Source organism: Canis lupus, chromosome 8 (genome assembly GCF_011100685.1).
Source record: "Canis lupus familiaris isolate Mischka breed German Shepherd chromosome 8, alternate assembly UU_Cfam_GSD_1.0, whole genome shotgun sequence".
In the NCBI taxonomy this organism is placed as follows: Eukaryota; Metazoa; Chordata; class Mammalia; order Carnivora; family Canidae; genus Canis; species Canis lupus.
In genome coordinates this window covers 1381455-1407643 of record NC_049229.1, presented here as the reverse complement: position 1 = coordinate 1407643, position 26189 = coordinate 1381455, and the positions used below count along the sequence as shown (strand labels likewise).

The window sequence follows — 26189 nt, the reverse complement described above, 5'->3', positions numbered from 1 at the left end:
TGGCTGTTGTAAATAATGCTGCATTAAACATAGAGGGGCATATATCTTTTCAAATTAGTGTTTTAGGATTCTTTGGGTAAATACCCAGTAGTGGAATTACTGAATCATAGAGTAGTTCTATTTTTAATTTTTTGAGGGACCTCCATACTGTTTTCCATAGTGGCTGTACCAGTTTACATTCCCAGCAGTGTGCAAGGGTTCCTCTTTTGCCACATCCTTGTTAGCCCTTGTTTCTTTTGTTTTTGATTTTAGCCATTCTGACAAGTGATATCTCATGGTAGTTTGGATATGCATTTCTGTGATGATGAGCATATTTTACGTGTCTGTTTGCCATCTGTATGTTGTCTTTGGAGAAATGGATGACTGGAAAAGCATTCTCTGCCAAAATCAAGGAAGAGTAGTCAGTCATAATGCTGACGGGAACTTTTCAATCTTCCTTATCTTGTGGGTTAAATTAGGAGTCTTATGAAGTAGTGACTAAATGATTTTAATTACATGTGATAGTGGCTTAGTGGCTTAGTGATGTTTATAAAATCAATTGGCAATTGTAGAAGTTCTCTTCCTGGAATGTCCAGTTCTCTCACAATTGAAATATTTTAAAATTTTATGTATTTATTTTAGAGAGATAGTGTGAGCACACAAGCAGGGGGAAGGGCAGAGGGAAAGGATTCTTGAGCAGACTCTGCACTGAGTGTAGAGCCTGACACAAAGCTCGTTCCCATGTTCCTAAGATCACGACCTGAGCTGAAATCAAGAGTCGAATGCTTAACTGACTGAGCCACCGAGGCAACCCTGAAATCTTTTAACCAAAATTATCAGCAGTGGGAAAACTTTGTGTAGCTTCATTTTTCTTCAGTATACTGTGATTAGGATTTTTTGTTGGGCTGATACTTTGAAAAAAGATTTAATTATAACCTATCAATAAAGATACTTAAAAGTATTAATCAGTATCTATGCTCTTTTGCGGGGTGGGAGATTTAAAATTTATGACTTAAAGCAAAATTTTATTTTTGAAAAAGCATTTTAAAACATTTAATACTGATAAATCTGCAACATTTATTTCAGTTCTTAAAAATCATATTATTTAATGCTTTTAAAAAAATCTTAATTTGACAGATTTTTGCTGTTTAGTCTTAATAAATTTAGGTGGGTTATATTCTTAACATGTTAAAACTTCCTCATTACTTACAATGTACATTAACTTAAATATTTATGATTTCTTTTCAGTGGTTCAACTTGAATTCTCTCTTGACGGGTCCAGAATTAATATCAGACACATACCTTGCACTTTTCCTAGCTCAATTACAACAGGAAGGTAAATAAAGACTGAAATTTTTATAATGTTATCTTTCAAGGGAGCTAAATTAACTCTATTGGGTGTAAGTATAATAATAATTGTTTATAGCAGTGAAATCATCTTTATGTTTTACTTGGTGAATGTTAATCTGTGATTTGGAAGACACTGTCCAGGTAGAGTTTTCACTGACTCTTGGCCCTCCACCTGAGGAGTGTGCTTCCTTCACCCCACTAAGTAATGGCTCTTCCAGACCCCATAGATCCCATGACTAAGAGTGGGGGGTGGGTATTCTTCTGGCTTCTTCTTGCCCCTTCAGGCCACTATTCTTCCCTAAAAACTCCAGCTCCTTTAACATACCTGACACTAGAAAAAAAATTTAAAAACAAAAAGGAAACTCCAGCTCCTTTAACATATCTGACATTAGAAAAAAAATTTAAAAACAAAAAAAAACAAAAATAAACTTTCCCTCTTACTCTTTTGCATTCATCTGTGATCATCCTTTTCCTTGGAAGATTTTGGGGTCTGACTTACTGTTTTCTCTCAACTTGGACTCTCATCATTGTTAGTGATTTCTACATCAAAAATCCATCCAGTTCAGTACCTTGCTTTTTATTTTCAAAGAATATTTTCTTCACTCTTGCCTTGCTATTACCAATAACTGTACCATCTTCAAATCCCAGTCACATTTTACTCTTTGACAATTGCCTTCTGTCTTTACGCTATATTTTCTCTGTTTTTCCGTATCCAACAATTCTTTAAACTCTACCCAACATTCCTCTTACATCTATACTTCTGTCTGAACCTGCTTATTTCTGTAACCCATCATTATAATCAATCTGATGTATTCCTCGACTTCTTTTTCCTTCCTTTCATCGTACTTCCATGACAAATGCCAGCCCTGGTTAAAGTCAGATCTTGGGTTTGTTCATTCCTGCATCAGAGTAGCAGAACATGGTTACAGAATAACATAAATTAGGATGGCTGATTTTGCTTTAAATATATGATCACAAGTTTCAGAGGATCCTTTAGGGCTGCTTGACATTCCTACTGTGTTTTTGTAGTAAGTTCACTTGCCTCTCTCCAACGTGCTTATTTTCCAGTGCATCTCTTTAAACCTCTGATCACTCCCCTCTCCCTGACTCCTAGCTTATGGCTTGTCTTTATATTCTGATAAAACAGAAGCAATGAAAAGAGAACTTGCCCATCTTTCTACCAGCAAATGTGTCAGCTTGCTTCTATGTCAGCCTGTGCGTTGAGCCCTAGTAAAGTAGCTAGTAGGTGAATTGTGCCCTGCTCCTGACCCAGACCATCCTGTCTACTGTGGGGTGGGATCCCAGCTCCTCTCACTTATTCAATATCTTTGCTTCTGCATTTGTCTACTTTCCTGCATGATCACTTCACCCCCTTTTTCTGTATTACTTCTATCAACAGAGATTAAACCCTTTGTTTCTATTGACCAAAAACGAAAAAGTCTCTCTTGACTCCAGAGAAGTCCAGCTACCTGCCATTTTTATTTTCTCCTTAGACTCACCTCACCTCTTATTGTCTCCTGTTACTGAACTCATTCCAGTCACAATCATAATGAGCACAATCACTGTCATAATGAGCATTTAACCAAAAAGCCTTCTTCCAAGTTCACCGGTGACCTCCACATTTGTATTTCAATCTCAGTCTTCCTTTTATTGGACCTCATCTACTTAAGTGCATAGTTGATGATCCCCTCATGTGGATGGTACAGAATAAAACTTTTTCATTGAAAATTTCAGACGGAAAGTAGAGAAAATGTGATGAATTCTCATATATCCTTTACCCAGCTTCAACAATTATTTCATGTCCAATCTTGTTACACTTTTTCCTTCCCTGGCTTATTTTGAGCATCTTATTTTTTCTGTGAATTTATTTGAATTAAAGTATTTCAAAGCAAGCACTCTTAAATACATAGCCTCAATGCTACAAGCATACAAAAAATTTAGGCACAATGCTTTAATAACATCAAAGATGCCACCAGTGTTCATATTTCCAATCTCTTTGGTTGTGTATTAGGATTTTTTCACTTTAGTCAGGTTGAAATAATTATTAATTAATGCAATTAATTGCATTGATTGATGTCTTCCAAGTCTACAGGTTTCCTCTTTTTTTCCCCTTGATTTATTTTTAAATAAATTTTTTATTTAGGATTTTATATATTTATTCATGAGAGACACACAGAGAGGCAGAGACACAGGCAGAGAGAGAGGCAGGCTCCATGCAGGGAGCCTGATGTGGGACTCAACCCCGAGACCCCAGGACCACGCCCTGGGCCGAAGGCAGGCACTAAACCGCTGAGCCATCCAGGGATCCCCCTGTTTTTTTGTTTTTTTTTTTTTTAAGAAATGGGTCGTTCTTTCCCATGCTATGAATTTTGCTGATAACATCTTTATTTTTCTCAGAGCCCTGGATACCCAACAGACTGGCCTTTTAGAGTTTGAGACTTGATCAGATTCAGATTAATTTGAGGGCAAGGTGGGGAGACAGTGGAGCACTTCACAGATGGTGTGACACTTGATGTCTGGTTGTCTTTCTGTGATTTGAGCAACTACTGATGTTGAGTTCCTAGATTGATGCAAATTGGTGGTGGTAGATTTTATCATGCCTTCCTGTATTAGCTGGATACTTGTACACAGATAAAATTTGATCAGTGATTTGGTTCTCCTAAAGTATAGTTTTTTTGTTTGTTTTAAAATTTTATTTATTTATTTATTTTAAAGATTTATTTATTTATTTATTCAGAGAGAGCAAAAGAGGCAGAGACACAGGCAGAGAGAGAAGCAGGCTCCATGCAGGGAGCCCAACGTGGGACTCAATCCCAAGTCTCCAGGATCACACCCTGGGCTGTAGGCGGTGCTAAACCGCTGTGCCACCGGGGCTGCCCTATTTATTTATTAATGAGACGCACAGAGAGAGGCAGAAACACAGGCGAGGTAGAAGCATGCTCCCCATTGGGAGCCTGATGCCGGATTTGATCCCAAGATCCTGGGATCATGACCTGAGTCAAAGGCAGATGCTCAGCCACTGAACCACCTGGGTGCCCCTGAAGTTTAGTTCTTCTGGGAGAAATAGGATAAATGTTTCTTCATTTTATCGCTTTTAAAGATGAGTTGGGTTCATCAGTGTCCTTCTTCCAAAGGTAACCAGTTAGTTTGGGGTTTTTGTATGTTATGGTGAACTAATCCATAAAACATAGTTTGTGTGTTTTGGTCTATTGTCATTATTATTCCTATTGATACTAAGCTTGTCCCATGTAGACCAAGGAGAGCCTTTTGAAGTTGACTCCTAAGTTTCCAAAATGACTGCTGTAGCTTTTTGAAGACTTTCTCAAAGGCAAGGTGTTTCAGGCTTACCTTGTATGTTTCTTGCCCGTTTAATAATACTGCTTACTGCTACTGGGTTTGTTGTCATGTTGTTCTTTCCAATTTACGTTTAGGATTATAGTATATTTACATTTTTGATTTCATGTACTAGTATGTTTTTTCCTTTCATGCCTAAACCTTGGTTCCTGAGTATACCCTTCCTTCTTGAAATACTGTCCACACTTGGGTTCCAGGCCACTATGCTCTGGTTTTCCTCATATCTTGTTTGCTGCTTCTTTCAGATTCCTTTTGTGGGTCTTATTCTCTTGGTAGTCTGTTGTGATGAAGTGACCCAGAGGTCAGTCCTTGGACAGTTTCTTGATTATGTGCTGTCCTATTATTTTAAATATCATCTCTAAAAAAATCAGTATGCCTGTAATTCCCATATTTTATCTCCCGTCTACACATCTATCCTGAACACCAAACTCCTCACATTGACCTCTCCACTTGGGAAGTCCAGAAAGCATTTTAAACTGAACATGTCTGCAAAGGCTGGTTTTTCTTCTCCCAGTATATTCTGTCCATCAGGTTTTCTGTCTTAGTAAGTAAGGGTCTCTCTTGCATTCCATTTCCTATATGTTACAAAGAAGCTCAGAGTACTTTTTAAACAATGGAATGCATGTTACAGCACTCCTCTCTCTTCATCCTTCAGTCTCTTAACAGCATACTTAGAGTGAAAGCTAACCCCTTGAAGTATTTACTATGCCACCTGAACAAAACAAATTTCTTTTTTTTTCAAAGATTTATTTATTTATTTATTCATTCATTCATTCATTCATTCATGATAGACATAGAGAGAGAAGAGAGGCTGACACACAGTCAGAGGGAGAAGCAGGCTCCATGCAGGGAGCCCGATGCGGGATTTGACCCTGGGACTCCGGGATCGCACCCTGGGCCAAAGGCAGGCGCTAAACTGCTGAGCCACCCAGGGATCCCCTGAACAAGACAGTTTCTGATACTCCTGATGCTCTTCATGGAATGCCATGGTGCGGACACGTTTACTTTAAGATCTGGAAACAGTTTTACTGCCATAAAACATGCTAGACCATCTAAACTCTGAACACATTTGTCCTTATTTTAAAAAAGTACATTAGTCATATTATGTCCGTGTTCAAAAAATAAAGGTTAATGTACTGTTTTGAATTTTTCGATTAATAGTGGTTTTGATCTTTGTTCATTTGTTTTGTTATCTTTTAATGCTCACAAAGGATATCCAGTAATAAGTACCAGAGTTTAAGAAAAACTTATGGTAGATAAGCTTAAATTGATTAGAATGACTTAGGTATAGTCCACCCATGTTCAGTTTTTGTGTGGAGTATTTAGCTGTGAAAACTCTAGCTTTTTAGAATCATATTTATAAAAAATTACACTGAATCAGTGTAATTCTTTGAAAATATGAACCACATCATCAACACCTTGACTAGATTCTCAGCGTTGGATTCCCAGCTCCTGTTTTCCGTGAGAGGAGTGTGGATGTGTCAGGGTTGTGGGGGCAGCTATTTCTACAGATGATTGGTTTAACCCATATTTCACATTATTACACACATTATATGATTATGTCCTCATGACAGTCCTCTGAGGGAGGTACCGTATCATCAGCATCAGACAATACTCAGTCTTGGAATTGGAAGAGGTAGGATCAAAGCCCTGGCCATCTGATTCCAAATTCCTTGCTCTTCTCCACTCTGTTACTCACCTCTCTATTACATTTAGTGATTAGTCTACTTGGTCATGCATTGTTTTGGTAGGGCCCTTTGCAGACATTATTTCATTCACAGTCACACTATGAGGTGGCTCTTCCCATCTTACAGATGGAAAAAGTGGGGCTTAGTGGCTTTGAATAGTTTGTCTTGGATCACCCTGCCAGTAAGTGAAAGAACCATTACCTGAACCCAGCTCTTTCTCACTCTTCAGCTTGTATTCTTTCCACTATACTGTGTTGCCTTTCTATCTGTTATCATTTTAAATCTATTTTTAATCTCTTACTAGCTGTTTTAGTTTATTTTTGCCTCTTTTTTAGGTTATTCTATATTTGTTGTTAAGGGTGATCTGCCAGATTGTGAAGCTGACCAACTTCTACAGATGATCAGGGTCCAACAGATGCAGAGACCAAAACTTATTGGAGAAGAATTAGCACAACTAAAAGAACAGAGGTAAAATAAAGCCTGCAGCATGGAGTATATGATAGTATTTCTTTACAAAAATTATATTTTATATTTCTATTCTTTTCTTTTTTTTTTAAGATTTTGTTAAGTAATCTCTACATCCAACATGGGGCTTGAACTCAGAACCATGAGAACAAGAGTCTCATGCTCTACTGACTGAGCCAGCTAAGTGCCCCAGGAATTATATTTTCATGCTTATATTGGACGGATATACACAAAGTACATTGGTTCTTTTATGGTTGGTGATTTTTTTTTCTTCTTTAGAACTCTTATATTTTTAGTGAAGTTTTCTGGTTTAAACTTGACTCTTTGAATTACTTAATTAGCTTATATGCACATCATAGCACAATTTTTATGCTATTAGATTATCAAAAAATGTTTAATTTTTGACTTATATAAAATCTTGGTTGGGGGGCTGGCTGGCTCAGTTGGTGAAGCATGTGACTCTTTTTTTTTTTTTAATAATAAATTTATTTTTTATTGGTGTTCAATTTGCCAACATATAACACCCAGTGCTCATCCCGTCAAGTGCCCCCCTCAGTGCCCGTCATCCATTCACCCCCACCCCCTGCCCTCCTCCCCTTCCACCACCCCTAGTTCGTTTCCCAGAGTTAGGAGTCTATGTTCTGTCTCCCTTTCTGATATTTCCTACCCATTTCTTCTCCCTTCCCTTCTATTCCCTTTCACTGTTATTTATATTCCCCAAATGAATGAGACCATATAATGTTTGTCCTTCTCCAATTGACTTATTTCACTCAGCATAATACCCTCCAGCATGTGACTCTTGAACTTGTGGTTGTAAGTTTGAGCACCATGTTGGGTGTAGAGATTACTTAAAAATAAAATCTTAAAAATTATTTAAAAAATCTTTTCACTTATAAATGTCTGTGTTTTATCTAAAATAGAAGACTGGAAAAAATAATAAAATAGAAGAATGGTCTGCAGTTACTCTCTGGTTTTGTTCTTTAGAGTCCAGAAAACAGATCTGGAACGAGTCTTAGAAGCAAACGATGGATCAGGCATGTTAGATGAAGATGAGGAAGATTTGCAGAGAGCTCTGGCACTAAGTCGCCAAGAAATTGACATGGAAGATGAAGAAGCAGATCTCCGCAGGGCTATTCAGCTCAGTATGCAAGGTATCTGCATGTGGATGTGTTGTTGAAGAATTGATTCAGATTATTCTTAGTTACCCTGGAAGTTAATATTATTGTTAATAAAGGTTCTTTGACAATTATTGCAGAAGCAATAACTATGTACATACGATCAGGTAGGTATTTTAGCTTTCTTACAAATAACTTTTTACAACCTAAGTTATATTAGGACTAGTTAAATTTTTTAAAGATTTTTTTATTTAAGAGAGGGAGCCACAGAGAGAGCACAAGTTGGGGGGAAGAGTAGAAGGAGAGGGAGAAGCAGACTCTGAGCAGGGAGTGAGACATTGGGCTCCATCCTGGGACTCCAGGATCATGACCTAAGCCAAAGGCAGACAGACGTTTAACCAACTGAGCCACCCAGGTGCCCCTGACTACTTATATTTTTATTCTGGTTTTTCTGTTTGGTTATAATACTATACTAACAACAATAAATGGAGCTTAATCTTTAGAGAAGAATCTTTTTTTTTTAATATTTTTATTTATTTATGATAGTCACACAAAGAGAGAGAGAGAGAGAGAGGCAGAGACATAGGCAGAGGGAGAAGCAGGCTCCATGCACCGGAAGCCCGACGTGGGATTCGATCCCGGGTCTCCAGGATCGCGCCCTGGGCCAAAGGCAGGCGCTAAACCGCTGCGCCACCCAGGGATCCCTAGAGAAGAATCTTTTAAAGAAGGGGAGGCTCTTTCCCAGACCAGCTATTTTGTAAATGTATGCTGTTGGATACAAAGGAAGGCCTGGGTAGAAAATATTTTAAAAGTCTACCACTTGGTGTACAACATAACAACTTAAGCCCACTTTGATGGGCCCACCTTGATAGTGACAGAAGCCCACCAGCAGAAGAGAATAAAGATGTATCCCCTAGATGGGCATCCCTGATGGCTCAGCAGTTTAGTGCCACCTTCAGCTCAGGGCCTGATCCTGGAGACCCAGGATCAAGTCCCAATGTCAGGCTCACTGCATGGAGCCTGTTTCTCCCTCTGCCTGTGTCTCTGCCCCCCCCCCCCCTCAGGAATAAATAAATAAAATAAATAAATAAATAAATAAAAAAAGATGTATCCCCTAGGGAATCCAGGCAGAGGGACTTGTCCAGAACGTAGCCTCAGAGAGGCCTCTGAAAGGTATGGGTGATTTTCTTTGGCAGTTTTGTTTTCATCTAATTAACATGAATTTCCCTTTTACTTAATGAGATTACTCAGTGGAATTTCTCAAATATCTAAGTAAAATTGAGGTTCCATTAATATAAAGGTTATCCTTTTTATCCTGAATTCTCTTGCCTCCTGGCATACCTTGGAGTGCTTCATATATGCAATCCCATTTTTAATTCATAGAGCTCTGCTGGACTAGCCCAATAATGAACAGAACAGCTATTTAAATTTTAGATATTTTCATGTCCTTCGTTTTTCTTCCTGCGTTATTACATGATCGATGCAGGATCTCTGATTGGTGTAGCTATTTAGTGAGAACACACTTAAGTTGGTGTAGCATGCAAGTATTTTAGGATAGAGGACTACAGAGAATGGGTTTACTGTTACCCACTTTAAATTGCTTCTAGGGGATCCCTGGGTGGCGCAGCGGTTTGGTGCCTGCCTTTGGCCCAGGGTGCGATCCTGGAGACCCGGGATCGAGTCCCACGTCGGGGTCCCGGTGCATGGAGCCTGCTTCTCCCTCTGCCTGTGTCTCTGCCTCTCTCTCTCTCTCTCTCTGTGACTATCGTAAATAAATAAAAATTAAAAAAAAAAAAATGCTTCTAGTTGAAAGTACCGATTCATTGCTAGCAAGTTAAAGAGGGCATGCAAGCGTGGTGTTAATGGCTCTTCCTACCTGGTTGGTTGTTGGACTTACATCCTCACACCTGCTATATCACAGATGGATGTGGACACAGGTTATATTTGAACTGCCTTATTCAGATTTGTCCTTGAGAGTTTCAGAGCCTGCCTTATATTTATAGAATAGTAGCACAATATTTTTAAGAAGAAAACTTTTCAAAAACTTGCCCAAATAAATATAAACATAGTGTTGCTCAAATTGGTAAGTAAAATGATTGTTTTTTTGTTCTGTTTTCTTTTGTTTTCAGGGAGTTCCAGAAGTATATCTCAAGATACTCCACAGACATCAGGTATACATCTTACTTCAGAAGAGCTACGGAAGAGAAGAGAAGCCTACTTTGAAAAGTAAAGTAGTTAGTACAATATTAAAATTGCGTATTTAATGTGTACTTTGTTTTGTCTACAGTTTATACACACAGAGCTTTTGCTTAAACTATTTTATTTAGGATTCTCTCCTTTTAAAAGATTGTTACCACCTGAACCATGAACATCTGTGTGTATTTTTTTTTTTAATTTACAGCAAATAAACTGATATCATATGTAGTTTTAGGGAAAACTTTTGCCTCGATATCAGTTAAGTTTATCTGACATAAAATGAAGGAAACCCAGTAAAATTTCAGTCATTAAAAGAAAATGGGATTGGACCAAAACAAGAACAATGCCATAAGATCCTCTGGATGTGCTTCTTGGTTACCTGACCAATTCTGCAAAGTTCTTTTATCCATTAACAGGAAAAGCAGCATTGTGGTCAGGGAGCACACTCTCAGATAGAGGCGGTAGATAATTGTTCTTACTGCCACTCTAGGGTTTATATGCAGGCCTGTTGGCATAGGGATATGGGAGCAAACCATAAACTTGAATCATCAGCTCCTACAGCCCAACTCTGTAAGTGTTCTCAAAATAAGAAACAAAAATGTCATCTTTTCCAGTGACTACCATTCACAAATTGTCTTCCCTTTTTATTTTTTTAAGGATAAAACTTATCTTAAAGGCTACACAGTAGTCTTTAGATAAATACTCATATCCTCTGATCCCAGGTCAGAAACCAAAAGGCTGGTGGCTGAATCTGGCCTGTTCACTATGTTTCATCAGTTCTGAGATGTACATATTTTCACATTTCAACATCTCTGCAATTGAGTAGCATCTTACAATAATAATTGGCAGTATTAGTGGGATCTAAAATATTGGAGCATTTTACATTTAATGATGTAATGAAGATAATATTTACCTTGTTTTCTGTTTTTTTTTTTTTTTTTTAAGTCACAACTCAGAAGTATATGAAGGAAAGTTCTGATCAGCTGACATCCTCTTAATGTGAGATATTTCTAGTCTTTATTCAGTGATAGATTGATGGATTTAATTATATATAGAATTTCAAAATAGTGCTTATTAGTGCTTTCAAATTTTTAACTTCCTTTCAAATTTTTAATTTTTCTAGTTTTTTAATTATGATAAACTTCAAATATCCATAAAAGTAAAGAAACCAGGATAAGGAACCCCTGTTTACCCATTGCCCAGATTTAGCAAATATCAGCACATGGCCAGTCGTGGTTTTCTATGCCCTCATCTCTCCTACTTTCCCCTCTCTCCCCCCCAAGCTGCGATTATTTTATGACAAATCTAAAGCATTATATCCTTTCATCCATTCTTTAGTAATATAGCCAGATGTTACTGTCACACTGTAATGTTAATAATTATCACATGATAATTATGTGATAATTTTTATATCTCAAATATATCAAATATTGTATATCTCATTCTCTCAAATAAAATATATAGCTTTTAAAGATTCCACGTATTTACTTGAGAGAAAGAGGGAGAGAGAGAAAAAAAAAGGAGAGAGCACGCATGCACACATGTGCACACAAGCAGGGGCGGGGGCAGACGGAGAAGCAGACTCCCTGCTGAGCAGGGAGCCCCATGTGGACTCCATCCCAGGACCCTGGGATCATGACCTGAGCTGAAGGCAGACAGTTAACTGACTGAGCCACCCAAGTGCCCCAAATAAAATCTTTAAAAATAAATAAATAAATTTTTTAGATTTTTTTTTTTTTTTGAAAATGTGAAACTCTTATTGCATTTAATCTTTATAGTAGAAAGAATTTAAAATGAGCATTAGTATAGCTCCTTCTAGGTTGGAGGATAGTTGACTGGAGAGGAAGATGTGCAGTGATGGTTTCCAGCTTCAGTTTCATCCTCTGCCTCTTGGTTTGACCTTGAAACTACTTGTGGGAACTTGAGGAAAACTAGAGAATATTTGATAATCACATGTTACTGAGAAGAGTTAAGAGCTAACTCCTTGGTGTTTCTTTTAGGCATTATCTAGTATTCAGAATCTTGTAGGGCTCATTAGTAAAGGAGCTGAGAAACAATAGTAGTTTCAAATATTAGTTCTTTCACCAGAATTCCTGATTACTAAGCCTACAAGGTCCTTCTCTCTCTAGCTTCCATCTTTGGGAAATCAGTTCTAAGGTTATAGAGCCACTCTTTGTTCCTTCTGACCCTCTCCAAACTGACCCTGGTGCTATTGTTATTTAAACAAATTTTGAATTCAAAATAAGGCTTTTTTCCATTTAAATAATTTGTTATTCACTCAAATAGTTTTTTTTTTTTCCTGTAGAGTATTTGAAGCTTCATTCCTAATGTAGAAACCACAGTATTCATGCATCAAGCATAAAAATACTGTTTAAAAACGTACCTAATACAAAGTCCTAGTTAATGGGGGCACCTGAGTGGCTCAGTCAGTTAATCATCCAACTCTTGATTTCGGCCCCGGTCATGATCTCAGGGTTGTGAGATAGCCCCACATCAGATCAGGCTCCCTGCTCTGCAGGAAGTCTGTTTCTCTCAACAACCCCTCCCAACCCCCTCATCCTTTTCCCAACTTGTGCATGTGCATGCTCTCTCTAAAATCTTAAAACAACAACAACAAAATCCCAAGAAAGTTATAGTTAATGAGTGTTAAGTTCGCAGCCGAGATGAGTTTTTTCAAGAAGTAATCTTGAAATCTATTTTATCTATTATAAAACCCCAAATAAGAACTCTTATTATGGGGATCCCTGGGTGGCGCAGCGGTTTGGCGCCTGCCTTTGGCCCAGGGCGTGATCCTGGAAACCCCGGATCCAATCCCACGTCATGCTCCCGGTGCATGGAGCCTGCTTCTCCCTCTGCCTATGTCTCTGCCTCTCTCTCTCTCTATGTGACTATCATAAATAAATAAAATTAAAAAAAAATAAATAAATAAAAAAAGAACTCTTATAATGTTAGCAATGTTACCATAAAATTTAGCTTAAAAACTCACAGACTGAGCATCAAATTAGGCAATGTGTGTAAAACTACTGTGTAAATTGTAAGGTATTCCACAAATGTCTTAGCGTATTTAATATCTTTTCCAGGTGTAGCTTTGAAATGATGGAGATTCTTTCCTTCTGTTACTAAAAAAGTGTTTTCCAACAAAGAGAGAATTACTGGGCATTGTCTTCATGGTCACAAATTGCTATGATTTTTTGATCATCTAACTCTTGAGCCACCACTTCAATGGCATGGCATAACAGGATTCAGTTTAAGAAACAAGCTACTAGGGGTGCCTGGGTGGCTCAGTCAGTTAAGCGTCTGCCTTTGGCTCAGGTCTTGGTCCCGAGGTCCTGTGATGGAGTCCGGCACCGGGCTCCCTGTTTAGCTGGGAGCCTGCTTCTGCCTCTGCCCCTCCCTGCCATATGCTCTCTCTCTCTCTCCCTCTCTCTCTCAAATAAATAAATGAAATCTTAAAAAAAAAAAAAAAAAAAAAAAAGCTACCAGAGGTATTTTAAACAGGAAAGTAATTAGTACAGAAACTTGGCTTACACAATCCTAAGAAGAGCTGGAGGTGCAGGCTATAGGCCAGGTCTCAGAAATTCCATAGACCAAATTCCATAGACTTGTTGGAAGAGCTGTGCCACTTCCCCCATTGGCATCATGGGGAATCGGGACATGGAGTTTAAGAACACGCTGCTATAGCTCTGATCCTAGATCAGGAAACTGCCATCACAGTTGCCTGGACATGGGAATGGGAGTCCCCGCTGCAGCTGCTGTGAAGCAGAATCCTGGTCTTGGCAGCTTCCCAACCTGACTTGTGTGCAGAGAGCAACCAGGGTAGCAGGAGGACAGCTGTGCCTCCTTTCTGCGGAGTGCTTAACTGATAACCATAATCCTAGCTATACAGTGACCTAAGATGTTGTTTTAGCTCTCTAGCCTCTCTGATTCTGAGGGCACAGTCAAAGCTGCAGTGGGAATGGGTACTGATTTGCTGTTTGAATATGTTGCATCTTATGGTGTCATCCAAGATGAAAGGTGTCAGAATTGTTTCAAGGTTGGCAGTTCATCTACTTCTCACTTTTAATAAATTTAAAGTAGAATAAAGGTTATCCCTCTAAGTCACTGTCTCACCTACTACTCTCTTATATTCTGACCTATTACCTTGATCGGAGGGGGAAAGGGCATGCATGGAGAGAGATCTGATGGGCCAGAATCCCTCCTGCTTCACAGCCTGTCCTTCCTGTGCACACCTCAGAATCGGTGTGTGCTGGCGGGAGCATCCTGCCCTCTTGTGCATCATTAGCCACACACACCCGAGAATAAACCAAGACAAACATCAGTGTACTTGGGTTTTCTTTGTTACATTTAAAACAGAAGAGTCTCTAGGGGAAAAAAAAAGTATGCTATTCTATTAATAGCATTACTGGTAAATCTAAAATACTAATTCCTTTAAAAGTCCTATGCATTTTTTTTTAAAGCTATGGCTTCTCAGAGTGTCAGCTGTTTGTAAATTTTGTTAATTTTCAACATATATGTGGTATGATGTGAAATAATTTTAAATTTATGTAAAAGTAGAAATAGTTTAGAGAACTCCCTATATACTCTTTGCCCAAATTCCTCAATTGTTGACATTTCTGAGGGATTTGAGAATAACTTGCAGACATGATCTCCCATTACATCTCAATATTTCAGTGTGTATTTAAGTACAAGGACACTGTCCTACATATTTACATCATAATCATCGTGTTTAAAAGTTTAAAATGTGAATTTTTCTGACATTGTTTTTCCATCCGAAAGAAATACAGGGAAGATTTATTTTAATTCAAAAAACGGTACTGAACCTTGACCATGCATCTTAAAAAGTTATATTCTTTCATTCATGAAGTATTTGGCGAATGCCTACTATGGACAGGCACTGTTTTAGGCATTTCAGAAACAAGTTTTGTGCTCTTGTTAGCTGACACTCAAAAGAGGGAATATCTGATGATATATCTGATGGTATAAGTTGATACTGGAAATTGAAAAGGAGCAGCGATGAGATAGCATATGCCTGGAAGCTGCTGCAGGTGGTTGGTCAAGAAAGGTCTCTCCTAGGACTTGCTAAAGCTCAGAGCTGAACAACAAGGAGAAGCTGGCCATGGGAAAGATCATGTTACCTTGCATGGTAATTGGGATGCTTTACATTTTCAAAGGTGCTTATTTTTAGTGACTTCCAACAATATTAAGGATCTGTAAATGCAACACATTTGTATAAGAGTAGCTACCAGTGAATGCTTTTGTTTATGTGTTATTTTGTGGTAAAAATCTTTACCTATTAATTTGTTTAATAATTTAGATTTTATATCTAGGTTTCCTAGGATCAGCACTGTGATACTTGTAAGTAATATAAATCAGACTGATTGCTCTGGCATTGTTTTGTGGACTTATGACAATGACTCTTATTTTGTGGGACCTTTTATTTTCCATGCGAATACTTTTTCTTATGGCATATGTATTCTTAGGGTTTGTTTTTTTTTTAATGTACATTCACTTTTGAATGTTTCAGGCGGCAGCAGCAACAACAGCAGCAGCAGCAGCAGCAACAGGATCCACTAGGACAGCTCTCACATCCGTGTGAGAGGCCCACCACAAGTTCAGAAGCACTGGGTAGTGATCCAGGTATGCCTCTCTGACCATGCTCTGACACAGGCTCTGTGTGATTAGGGCTTCACAGGGTTTTTTCTCCCCTATTTAATTATGCTGAAACTGTTGTATGAATTTTTTTTTAAGATTTTATTTATTTATTCATGAGAGACAGAGAGAGAGAGACAGAGAGAGGCAGAGACATAGGCAGAGGGAGAAGCAGGCTCCATGCAGGGAGCCCGATGTGGGACTCGATCCTGGGTCTCCAGGATCATGCCCCGGGCTGAAGGCGGTGCTAAACCACTGAGCCACCGGGGCTGCCCTTCTGTATGAATTTGTAATCTACTCAATTTCCTTAGACTAAGAAGCAGGCAGACTAGAGCAATCAGTGCATGTGTTGCTTTAAAATTATAGACAACACTTGCAACTTCAAAATAATCAATAAATTCTTCAAAAATTTCTCAGAGATAATGGATAGTAATAGGTGGAAGATGAATACATTTTACCACCTGGAAAACTAGAGCACCCATGTGTAGCCTAAATAATAGGAAATCTAAAATTATTTATCAGGCCTTGGTTTAATAGGTCTTAAACTTTGGCCAATTATTGGCAGTACAAGTTGAGTAACAAAACAACTGTATATGACAAAGGCCTTAAAAGCAGACCACGTAAAGAACTCTCAAAACTGAAATAAGAAAACTCAAATGGGGTGAAGGATTTGAACAGATACTTCATCAAACATGTGGTTGACAAATAAGCACATGAAAATGTGATCAATATTAATAATCAGGGAAATGCAAATTAAAACCACAATGAGATACTATTACACACCTTATTATAAGAATGGCTTAATAAAAAAAAACTGACAGTACCAAATGCTGGCTAAGATCAAAGCAACTAGACACCCATACGTTGTTAATAGGAATATAAAATGGTACAGCAACTTGGAAAACAGTTTAGTATTTTCTTATAAACCTAAATGTAGGGGATCCCTGGGTGGCACAGCGGTTTAGCGCCTGCCTTTGGCCCAGGGCGCGATCCTGGAGACCCGGGATCGAGTCCCACGTCGGGCTCCCAGTGCATGGAGCTTGCTTCTCCCTCTGCCTATGTCTCTGCCTCTTTCTCTCTCTCTCTCTGTGTATGACTATCATAAATAAATTTAAAAAATTTAAAAAAAAATAAATAAATAAATAAACCTAAATGTACACTTCACCATGTGATTTAGTGGCCCCACTCCTAGGTGTGTAACCAAGAAAAAAGAAACGTGAGTTCACAGAAAAATATGTATGTGAATACTTATAGCAGCTTCATTTATAATTGTCAAAAACTAGAAGTTACCCAACTGTTGTCCTTCGGTGGTGGATGGGTGCACAAACTGTGGTGCTTAAAAGCAATGGACTACTATTTAACAATAAGAATAAACCGGTGCTGTTTCCTATTGTTCCTGCTGTTTTTAGCTAATAACTCTGGACATTTATATCAAACAAACATAAGAAAAATCTGAAAGGTGGGGCACCTGGGTGGTTCAGTCACATAAGTATCTGCCTTCAGCTCAGGTCATGATCCCGGGGTCCTGGGATAGAGCCTGGCATGGGCGGGGTGGGGGGGGGGTGTCCCTGCTCAGCGGGGAGTCTGCTTCTCCTCTGTCTGCTGCTCCCCCTGCTTGTACTCTCTCACTCTTTCTGTCAAATAAATAAAATCTTTTAAAAAAATCTGAAAGGTAGAAGACAGACTTTAGGAAGCTCAGGACCAGAGGAATGACATATTGATGTGTAGCCTGGATTTTCTTTTTTGCCTCACATATCCTAGACTTGGTGCTGAAGAAGCCACAGCAGAGACAAAGTAAAGCCTGCTCTATGTCGTCAAAAGGAACTACCTAGCAACTAAAAACTTCTAGATAATAAATATCCTGTTCTATCCAAGCAGAATGATTAGGTAAATAAACTGGCCTTTATGTCACCCCCTCCATTGGCACAGGCCAAGTCGGAGGAGTGTAGCCTGGTATCCCACCTGGCAGGAATGAGGTGTATCTCCTGCTTCCCCAGCCAGCAAGATGTCAGAGAAAGCCAAGTGGGGAGCTGAGATTTTCATTCCCTCCAGGAGGGAGGGCCCTTTCCCATAGTGTCTGTAGTCATAGGGAGCCTAGACTTCCACCCAGCACTGTATTATGAAGGCATCTCTCTAGCTTCCTACCTGAGTGGTTTGAAAAGAGGCCCACTGGAGAATCAGGAGTTACTGATTTGAGGCTGTAACAAGGCCACAGCCAGAGTGTCAGTAAGAGGCGGTAAGGAGGCATTCCTACCCCTTGCAGGCAGGGAGATGTCAGTGGAGGACAGTGGAGACCCTGAACTCCCACGTGTGCCCAGCAGTAATGATCATACACTCTCCCCTTCTCCTGGCCACAGCAGGGCAGCACCCCCTTCCCCCACTGGTGCTGTGTCAAAAGAGGCTTACTAACAGAGAAGATTAAGTAGGACTTACAGTCTTATAACATGCAACACTGCAGATGTTCAGGACTTGATCAGAAGCATCATTCTACTAAAAGCCAGGAAAAATTCAAATTGATTGAGAAAAGACAGTTCATAGGTTACCATCACCAAATGACACTGATGTCAGCATTAATCTCATGAGGATTTTTTTTCTTTTATTATTATTATTATTTTTTAATAATTTATTTTTTACTGATGTTCAATTTGCCAACATACAGAATAACACCCAGTGCTCATCAAGTGCCCCCCTCAGTGCCCGCCACCCAGTCACTCCCACCCCCTGCCCTCCCCTTCCACCACCCCTAGTTCGTTTCCCCAGAGTTAGGAGTAGTTATGTTCTGTCTCCCCTCATGAGGATTTTTAAAGTAGCCATCATGAAAATGCTACAATGAGCAATTAGAAACATGCTGAAAACAAATGAAAAAATAGAAAGCTTCAAGAGAGAAATAGAAGATAAAAGAACTAAGTGGTAATTTTAGAAGTGAAAAATAACAATACCTAAAATTTGAAAATGCAGTGGATGGGTCCAACTAGTGAATGGAAGGACAGAGAAGAGAATCTGTGAACTTTAAGGCAGTACAATGGAAATTATCCATTCTGAGCAACAGAGAGAATTAGACTGGAAAAAATTAACAAAGTCTTGACACCTGTGGGACCATAGTAGAAGATCAAATGTGCCATGGAAATCCCAATAGATGAGAAGGAGGGTGGGGCCGAAAAAATATCTGAAGATAAAATGGCTGAAAATCCCCAGCTTTGACAAAAGATCTAAAACTACAGGGCAGCCTGGGTGGCTCAGAGGTTTAGTGCCAACTTTGGCTCAGGGTGAGATCCTGGAGAACAGGGATTGAGTCCCATGTCGGGCTCCCTGCATGGAGCCTGCTTCCCCCTCTGCCTATGTCTCTACCTCTCTCTCTCTCTCTCTCTCTCTCTCTCTCTCTCTCTGTGTGTGTTTCTCATGAATAAATAAAAAATCTTTAAAAAAATCTAAAACTACAGAATTGGGGCACCTGAACATATGAGTATGAGCAAACAATAGATATCCCTCTCCTTTTGAGTTTTCTAAATTACATTTGATGATTGAAGCAAGAATTTGAATATTGATTTAGTTTTTAGTATATATGTAGAAAGTAAGGCAATTACATTATAAATTAGAGGGACATAAAGGGAGGTGAATTTTCTACTTTTCATTTTGACTGTTAGAGCCACTGTGGGAAACCGGTTGTCAGTTTCTTTAAAAACTGAACCAGTACTAAGCATACAACCCAGCAGTTACACTCCTGGACATTTACCCCAGAGAAATGAAAACTTACCTGTCTATGCAAAAACCTGGACACAAATGTTCAGAGCAGCTTTCTTTCTCATAATCAAAACCTGGAAACAACCAAATGTCCTACAGGAAAGTAAACAGTTAAACAAACAGTAGTATGTCTGTGGAATATTACTCAGGACTAGGGAAACCCCAGCTATTGATACATGCAATTCCACTGAGTCTCAAAGGCATTATGCTGAGTGCAGGAAAGATATGTAACATTTTTCTAAAAATGACAAATTTGTAGAGATGGAGAACAAATTAGTGGCTGCCTGCAGTTCAGGAAGGTGGGGGCAGAGAAGTGGGTATGAATCAAAAGGGACAACAGGAGAGAGACCTTTGTGGATCTTGACCAGCTCTCTGTCCTGATTGTGGTGCTAGTGGTTATATGAATCTGCACATATGATGAAATAGCCTAACACTACACCCAACTTTGTACCAGTGTCAGTATCCAAGTTTGGGTTTCAGCTGCAGTTTCCTAGGATTTAACTGTTGGGTGAAATTGAGCTGAAGTGTAGATAGTTCAGTAAACTGTCTTTGCAACTTGCTACAAATTATTTCAAAACAAAATTTAACTAACAAATTACAAATATATACACAACTAAGTTAAGTCTTTGAGCCTAATGCACTGGTTTTGAAATCTAGGATAAATGTTTGTGGGGGACTGACCACAAAGGGGCAGCATGTGTGAATCATTGAGAGCAGGGCACAGCTCTGTGTCTGGGTGGTGGTGATGGTTGTACAGTGCCATGTGTTTGTCGAGACTTCTAAAACTGTCAGAGTGCATATTGCTTTATGTAGATATTAAAAATCAAAAAAGGAATCTATAGTAATCAAACAGATATATTTTCTAAGAGCTTACCTTTTGATGACTGAGAATTTTCCAAAAAATAGCTAAGAGATATACTTGGTTTTTTTTTCCCCCAACAGGAGATGTTATGAGTGAAGAAGACATGCTTCAGGCAGCCGTGACCATGTCTTTAGAAACTGTTAGAAATAATTTCAAAACAGAAGGGAAAAATTAATACCTTTTACAAATCATTTAGATGTTCTTACTTTCCAGCATTATTATCTGTGTGGTTATAGCACAGAGGGTCCATTTTAGTCATGTGTCAAACAATGTTCAACAGAGGAGATTAGACGTTTAGGTGGTTTGCAACAAAAAGAATGGAAAAATGCATCAGCTGTAGGACTAAATAGTGATCCTCCAAACACTAGCCAAAGAGGCATTTAGAGATTAAAGAAGTTTAAAATAGTTTTCTAAATGTTCCTTTTTCTTTTTGAGTGTGCAATATCTAACATGTCTAAAATTAGGGCATTTTTCATGGATCTTTTTGCAGACCAACTAATTAGCTCTTGCCACAGAACTTTTTCCATACATGTTCTTCTCCTCGTTTCTGTTCAGGTCATTTGACTCACTTTCCATCATCTCATAGTTGCTTCTCTTATTAACCAAGTTAACCTTTTAGGACAGCGTCTCTTCTCTGTGTTGATATGATTCCAGAAGGATTCGCTGCTTTCGCTCCAATTATTTAGCGAGCCCTTGAATGTTTTCTCATGTTATTTCCCCAATCACAATGTCTTTGCTACTTTGTTTCCTTGCTTTTCTATAGCTCTTTTGAAAGATGGTAATCTTTCTTGAGGTTTGCTTTTTAAGCCCTCTAATATAAGATCATTAGTTCGTGATTCTGGTGCATTCCTAAACTCTGAAATCAACTCTGCACAAGTATTTGAGAATAAATGAGAATTTTTTTGATGTGTGAGCACATCCTTTTCCAGATGCTTTACAAATGTCTTCTCAATTATGTTAGACAGTCACAGCTCCACTGGGACCTTTTCTTCTGCACCTTGATATTTCCTTTTCTCCAGTTGAGAAAAATAGGAGAAGCACAGTATGCAAGTAAGTTTCCTTCTGTTTAAGACTTAACAAATAATACCCACCATGAATGTATGAGAGGCAAAATTTGGCTTTCAATTTAATGGCAGTGTCATTTTATTCTCTCTTGTGACTGGAGCTCTCTTTACGGCGGAGCCACAGAACATAGATGTCTGCCTCTGCTGCACATCCTGTAGTAGGTATAGCTTGCCAGAGATGATGATCTGGAACATGAAAATAATCTAACAAAAATACATTTACATTTATACTATGATTTGACCCTCGTATCATGTTTAAGTAGCTTAAGAATTACAGAAGTCACACAGTACTTAATGGGTCTGTAAATAAGAGTTTAGTTTTGATACACATTCTTTAATTGGGATGCACAGAGTTTTTTGCTGGGTCAATACAGTGGTATGGTTTTGGTGAAAATTAACTATGTATGTCTCTCTGAAATGGACATTTCGGGTTCTGTCACTTATTCCCCCATTCTCCATCCCCTTTGAAGCCCTTTGGGATGTTGAATTGTTCATAAGCTAAAAGAGGAAATTTCAGCCGACAACATAGAATAAGAAAGTATATGTTGCCATGACTAGTGTATGGCTGTACACATTTTATCAGGGAAATTTTTTTGACCTAGGACTTATTACTGAATTTAAAAGAGATGAAAAAATGCCTTTTATGATTATGAAATAGCTTTTTTGGGGGGGGGGACAGATAGAGACAGATTTTTTTTAGTCATTATTTTGTGCCAAAATACAGTTTTCTGAAGTTTCCTGTGCAAAAGTAGACCATTTTACTTTAAAATCTAAAGTTTTCTTTTGAGAATTGAAAGTATTTCGGAAGAGTTATAAAACTTTAGAATTGCAAGGGATGTTGGAGTATAGTACTGCTCCCTCAAGATTTATAAACCAAAATATTTTAAGGTTGAACATTTGTGTAATTATCCCCAATATGCTTATCCTATTTTCCATGGATATTATTGGCTTTTACCTTATCTCATTGAAACATTGCATTAAACTTTTCATACACTTGAATGGATGAGCTACCTAATATAAAAATGAGAAATATGCTTTTGAACTCTTAACCTCAGAGTTTATAAAGTTCTTATATTACAGCCTTTATTAAAGCACTTAAGGAAATATGGCATGTTGGCCTTCATTTAGGCTGTTTTTGTTTTTAACAGCAGAGCTGAGCACACACTGGATACATTTGAATGTGTTTATTTACTTCCTTATGAATGTTGCATTTGGCAGGAAGATCCAGAATGACTAAGGAACTGCCAACTTGTTTGGATTGGCTTAAACTTAATTTAGACTCCATTCCTTAATTGGCCAGTATGAAGAGATGCCAATGCTCATAACTACAGTATCAGAAAACTTAGTGTGGTTCACACATCAGGAACTTTTTTTTACTGTAAACAACCTCAAGAAAGTCCGAAACAATTAAATTCACAATAACTGTCCTGCTAAAAGCTCTATATTAAGATTTCCATTCTGTTTTACCAATTGGGAACATCTTGATGTTTAATATTTAAACTATTGGTATCATTTTTCTAATGTATAAATTGCGTTACCAGGATAAAATATGTACAGTGGTGATGCTAGTGTTTAAAGTTTTGGAAACACTGCTTTCATATTTTGAGATGTCATGGATATAGTAAGTTATATTTTAAAAATTCACAGTAGTTAAATTCACAGTTAACCTGATCAATTAACATTTTTATAGTAATTAACATACAAATATTTCAGTAATGTAAATTGTTCAAAAAGATGCTGCAGGTTATATTTTAAAATCTTGGTCAAATAATTTACAATTCACAGAAAATTTAAGGAGGTGCTTTTTTTCTTTAAAACTTGATTTTTCTTAATTAAGACTTTATTCATGCCAAAGTTAATAAGGAAAAAAGCTCAACACTGGTTGAAGATCATTATAGGTAAAACTACCAATAGTCTGGGTTTTTCCATTTAATATTAAGTTGAATAAAGTAAATTTTATTCCATTCAGAGCCTAAATCACATATTTAATGTCTTCATGTTTGATATTCTTTTTAAATAGTATCATACTAGTGCCAAGATTTATTAAATGTCTTAAATTGGCCCATTGGGCCCATGCAAATTCAAATTTTGAGTCAGTACATAAGCAAAATACAGTAATAGAAATTAAAATATCTCCAGTTGAAATAAATCTCTATGTTTTTAAATTCTCAAGATTCAGTAATGAATTTTGATGACTTCTATTAAAAACTTTATTTGCAACTGGAGAGCCCAATGACCTCTACTCTGAAAGTAAATAGTTTGTTGTATCTGGGCACTAACAAGTATGGAGATATTACATGTGTGATCTTAATTAAGAAAAACCAGATTGGATCAACTAGTCATTTCAGCAGTGTCAATAATTTTTCATATCTTAAGAGAAAAATTTTCCTTTTATCCTGGACCCTTTATGAACCAGCATCTTTTGCTAAAGAGATGAACTGGCTTGTATTTTTTAAAGTCTTCCATTAGCAAAAATATTTTGTTCCGTTTTGCTTCTATGCACGAAAATATTATTGACATCGTTAATTCTTGAATTTTGATGTTTTTTTATTTGAAGAAAATCTTTGCTATTTTTGCCCAAAGTGTCCTGGTATTTTGAGAATTAATGCTAGTTCATAATTTTTAATCTTACAGTAATTGGCATATTAACAATAGTGTGTAAGTAAATATTTTAAGACTGGATTCATAGACAAGGAATGGGAAGCAATAGAGAAATATATATGAAAATTCCTGATTCATTTAGGAAGTACTTCACCTGTTTTTTGCATAGTTCAAGTGAAGAATGTCTCCAGGAATTAAAAAAAAATTTTTTTTAAAGAGGAAAACATACATTTGAATGTGAAAAATTATCTAATTTCTACAACACTGGACTACCAGAAAAAGAACTTTGTAAAAATTACTGTTGTGTACAAACTATTTGAAATACAAGTACAAAAAAACACCTGATAAGGTATGGTCTTTTGGCCGTGACTACAATGCACCGTGGCAATGCCATTTGCTCAGGACCCAGCACTGCAGCCCTGTGTGCACCTGCCTTGAAGTTGTGTTGCGGTTACTACACACACAGATCTTCCCGTCTGGTCCGTAGAAAAGCCAGGCTTCCAAAGCACTGTTGAACACTGAGATTCTATTGTTAAAGTGGATGTTCGATGAGTTGTATTTTAAATATCAAAGATTATTGAATAAAGATAATGTTTGCTTTTTTATTTCTGTTTTTATTTGTGTTGACAGTTAATTCCTAGCCTTGCTCTGCAAAGGATGGTCAGAAGACCAGTAGCCTCCTCCACAGCTTTTCAGAGAGGCCGAGCTTCAGGCCACACCTACGACTGGCTGGGAACCTGCGTTTTTACCAAGACCCCTAGGGAACTCACGTGCAAATTCAAGTTTAGGAGGCATTGTATGGGCTGCATGTGATTAATAAAATGGGAGGGGGGCACTGATAACTCCGTTCCAGCCAGCTGCTACCCAGCGCTTCATTATGACTGGAACCTCTCCTCTTGTCTAAGATGCTAAGAAGTCCAAATTTTTACTTGAAATCTGATTTTTAAATGATTGCTCAATCGTTTTTAACCCCGAGGGCCAAACAAAGCACATTGGTAACAATTTTTTTAAGAGTGCCATTTTTTTCTTCCTCCGACTCAACACGGGAACCCAACTAGTAGTTAGAATCCTAGTTTGAGGGCAGCCCCAGTGGCGCAGCGGTTTAGCGCCGCCTGCAGCTCAGGGCGTGATCCTGGGGACCCTGGATCGAGTCCCACGTCGGACTCCCTGCATGGAGCCCGCTCCTCCCTCTGCCTGTGTTTCTGCCTCTCTCTCTCTAGCTGTGTCCCTATGAATAAATAAATAAAATATTTAAAAAAAAAAAGAATCCTAGTTTGAGGATTCTACAGTCCTTAAACCATAATGAAGGTTTATGTATCCATTTTATCCTTATCCTTAATTAGGATTGGGCACAAAGAAAATTTTCGAGTTGATTACATGAGTCTGGCAAAACCTGCTAGCTTAAAACCTAGAAGGAGGGGCCCCTAGTTGGCTCAGTGGGTTAAGTGTCTGACTTCAATCAGGTCATGATCCCTAGGTCCTGGGATGGAGCCCCCATCGGGCTTCCTGCTCAGTGGGGAGTTTGCTTCTCCCTCTGCCTCTGACCCTCCCTCCTGTTTGTGCTCTTGCTCTCTCTCAAATGAATAAATAAAAATCTTTAATTTCAGAGCATCGGAGGTAAAGAGAAGATTCTACAAGCTTCCAGAAAGAAAAGGTCTAGAGAATAATCAGAAAAATGGAGCAAGGGAAAAGTGTTGAGTCTAAGCAAATTAAACTGATGCTTTCTTGCAAACAGAATTAGGAGCATGTTTTACAGTTCTCTTGATGAGTTTTAGAATGACTTGCAATTCTGTAGTAACAGAAAAATGTGCAAATTAAAAATATGGAATCTGCTAACCTCAGGAAGAATAGTTGAAAAATAATTGTAACTTAATACAACCACTTGGCTCAGGCAATGAACAATGCAGATGTCCTTGTATAAGGTAAACACTGATTACTGATTTACCAATAATTATATCACCATACTGGGAGCTCAAATGGAAGTGGAGACATAGGCTAATAAAAGTACAAAACTCTCCATAATAGTGGACAAGATCTAAGATTAAAGAAAAAAAATGGCAATTTTAAGTATCATTTTAGAAATCCAGAGGGAAAGATCAGACTTTTTTTAAAAAAAGATTTTATT

The 26189-nt window shown here is 38.1% G+C and overlaps 1 protein-coding gene and 1 long non-coding RNA gene across 2 annotated transcripts in view; one reads left to right on the top strand and one right to left on the bottom strand.

The window, feature by feature from the left end:
- ATXN3 (ataxin 3) overlaps positions 1-25066 on the top strand; it is a 36274-nt gene extending 11208 nt beyond the window's left edge. Inside the window, 8 exon segments of the mRNA XM_038544118.1 lie at positions 1228-1315; positions 6707-6839; positions 7821-7987; positions 10081-10177; positions 15672-15735; positions 15737-15784; positions 21361-21449; positions 24695-25066. Coding sequence (XP_038400046.1) covers positions 1228-1315; positions 6707-6839; positions 7821-7987; positions 10081-10177; positions 15672-15735; positions 15737-15784; positions 21361-21449; positions 24695-24698 — 690 coding nt within the window. The 3' untranslated portion in view covers positions 24699-25066.
- On the bottom strand, positions 7743-21446 carry LOC111096945. The gene is made up of 4 exons (XR_005363009.1): positions 20412-21446; positions 19551-19630; positions 18230-18286; positions 7743-8042 (listed from the first exon to the last, which is right to left on the bottom strand). It is a non-coding gene; the product is annotated as an uncharacterized LOC111096945 (long non-coding RNA).
- Positions 25067-26189: the final 1123 nt, after the last annotated feature.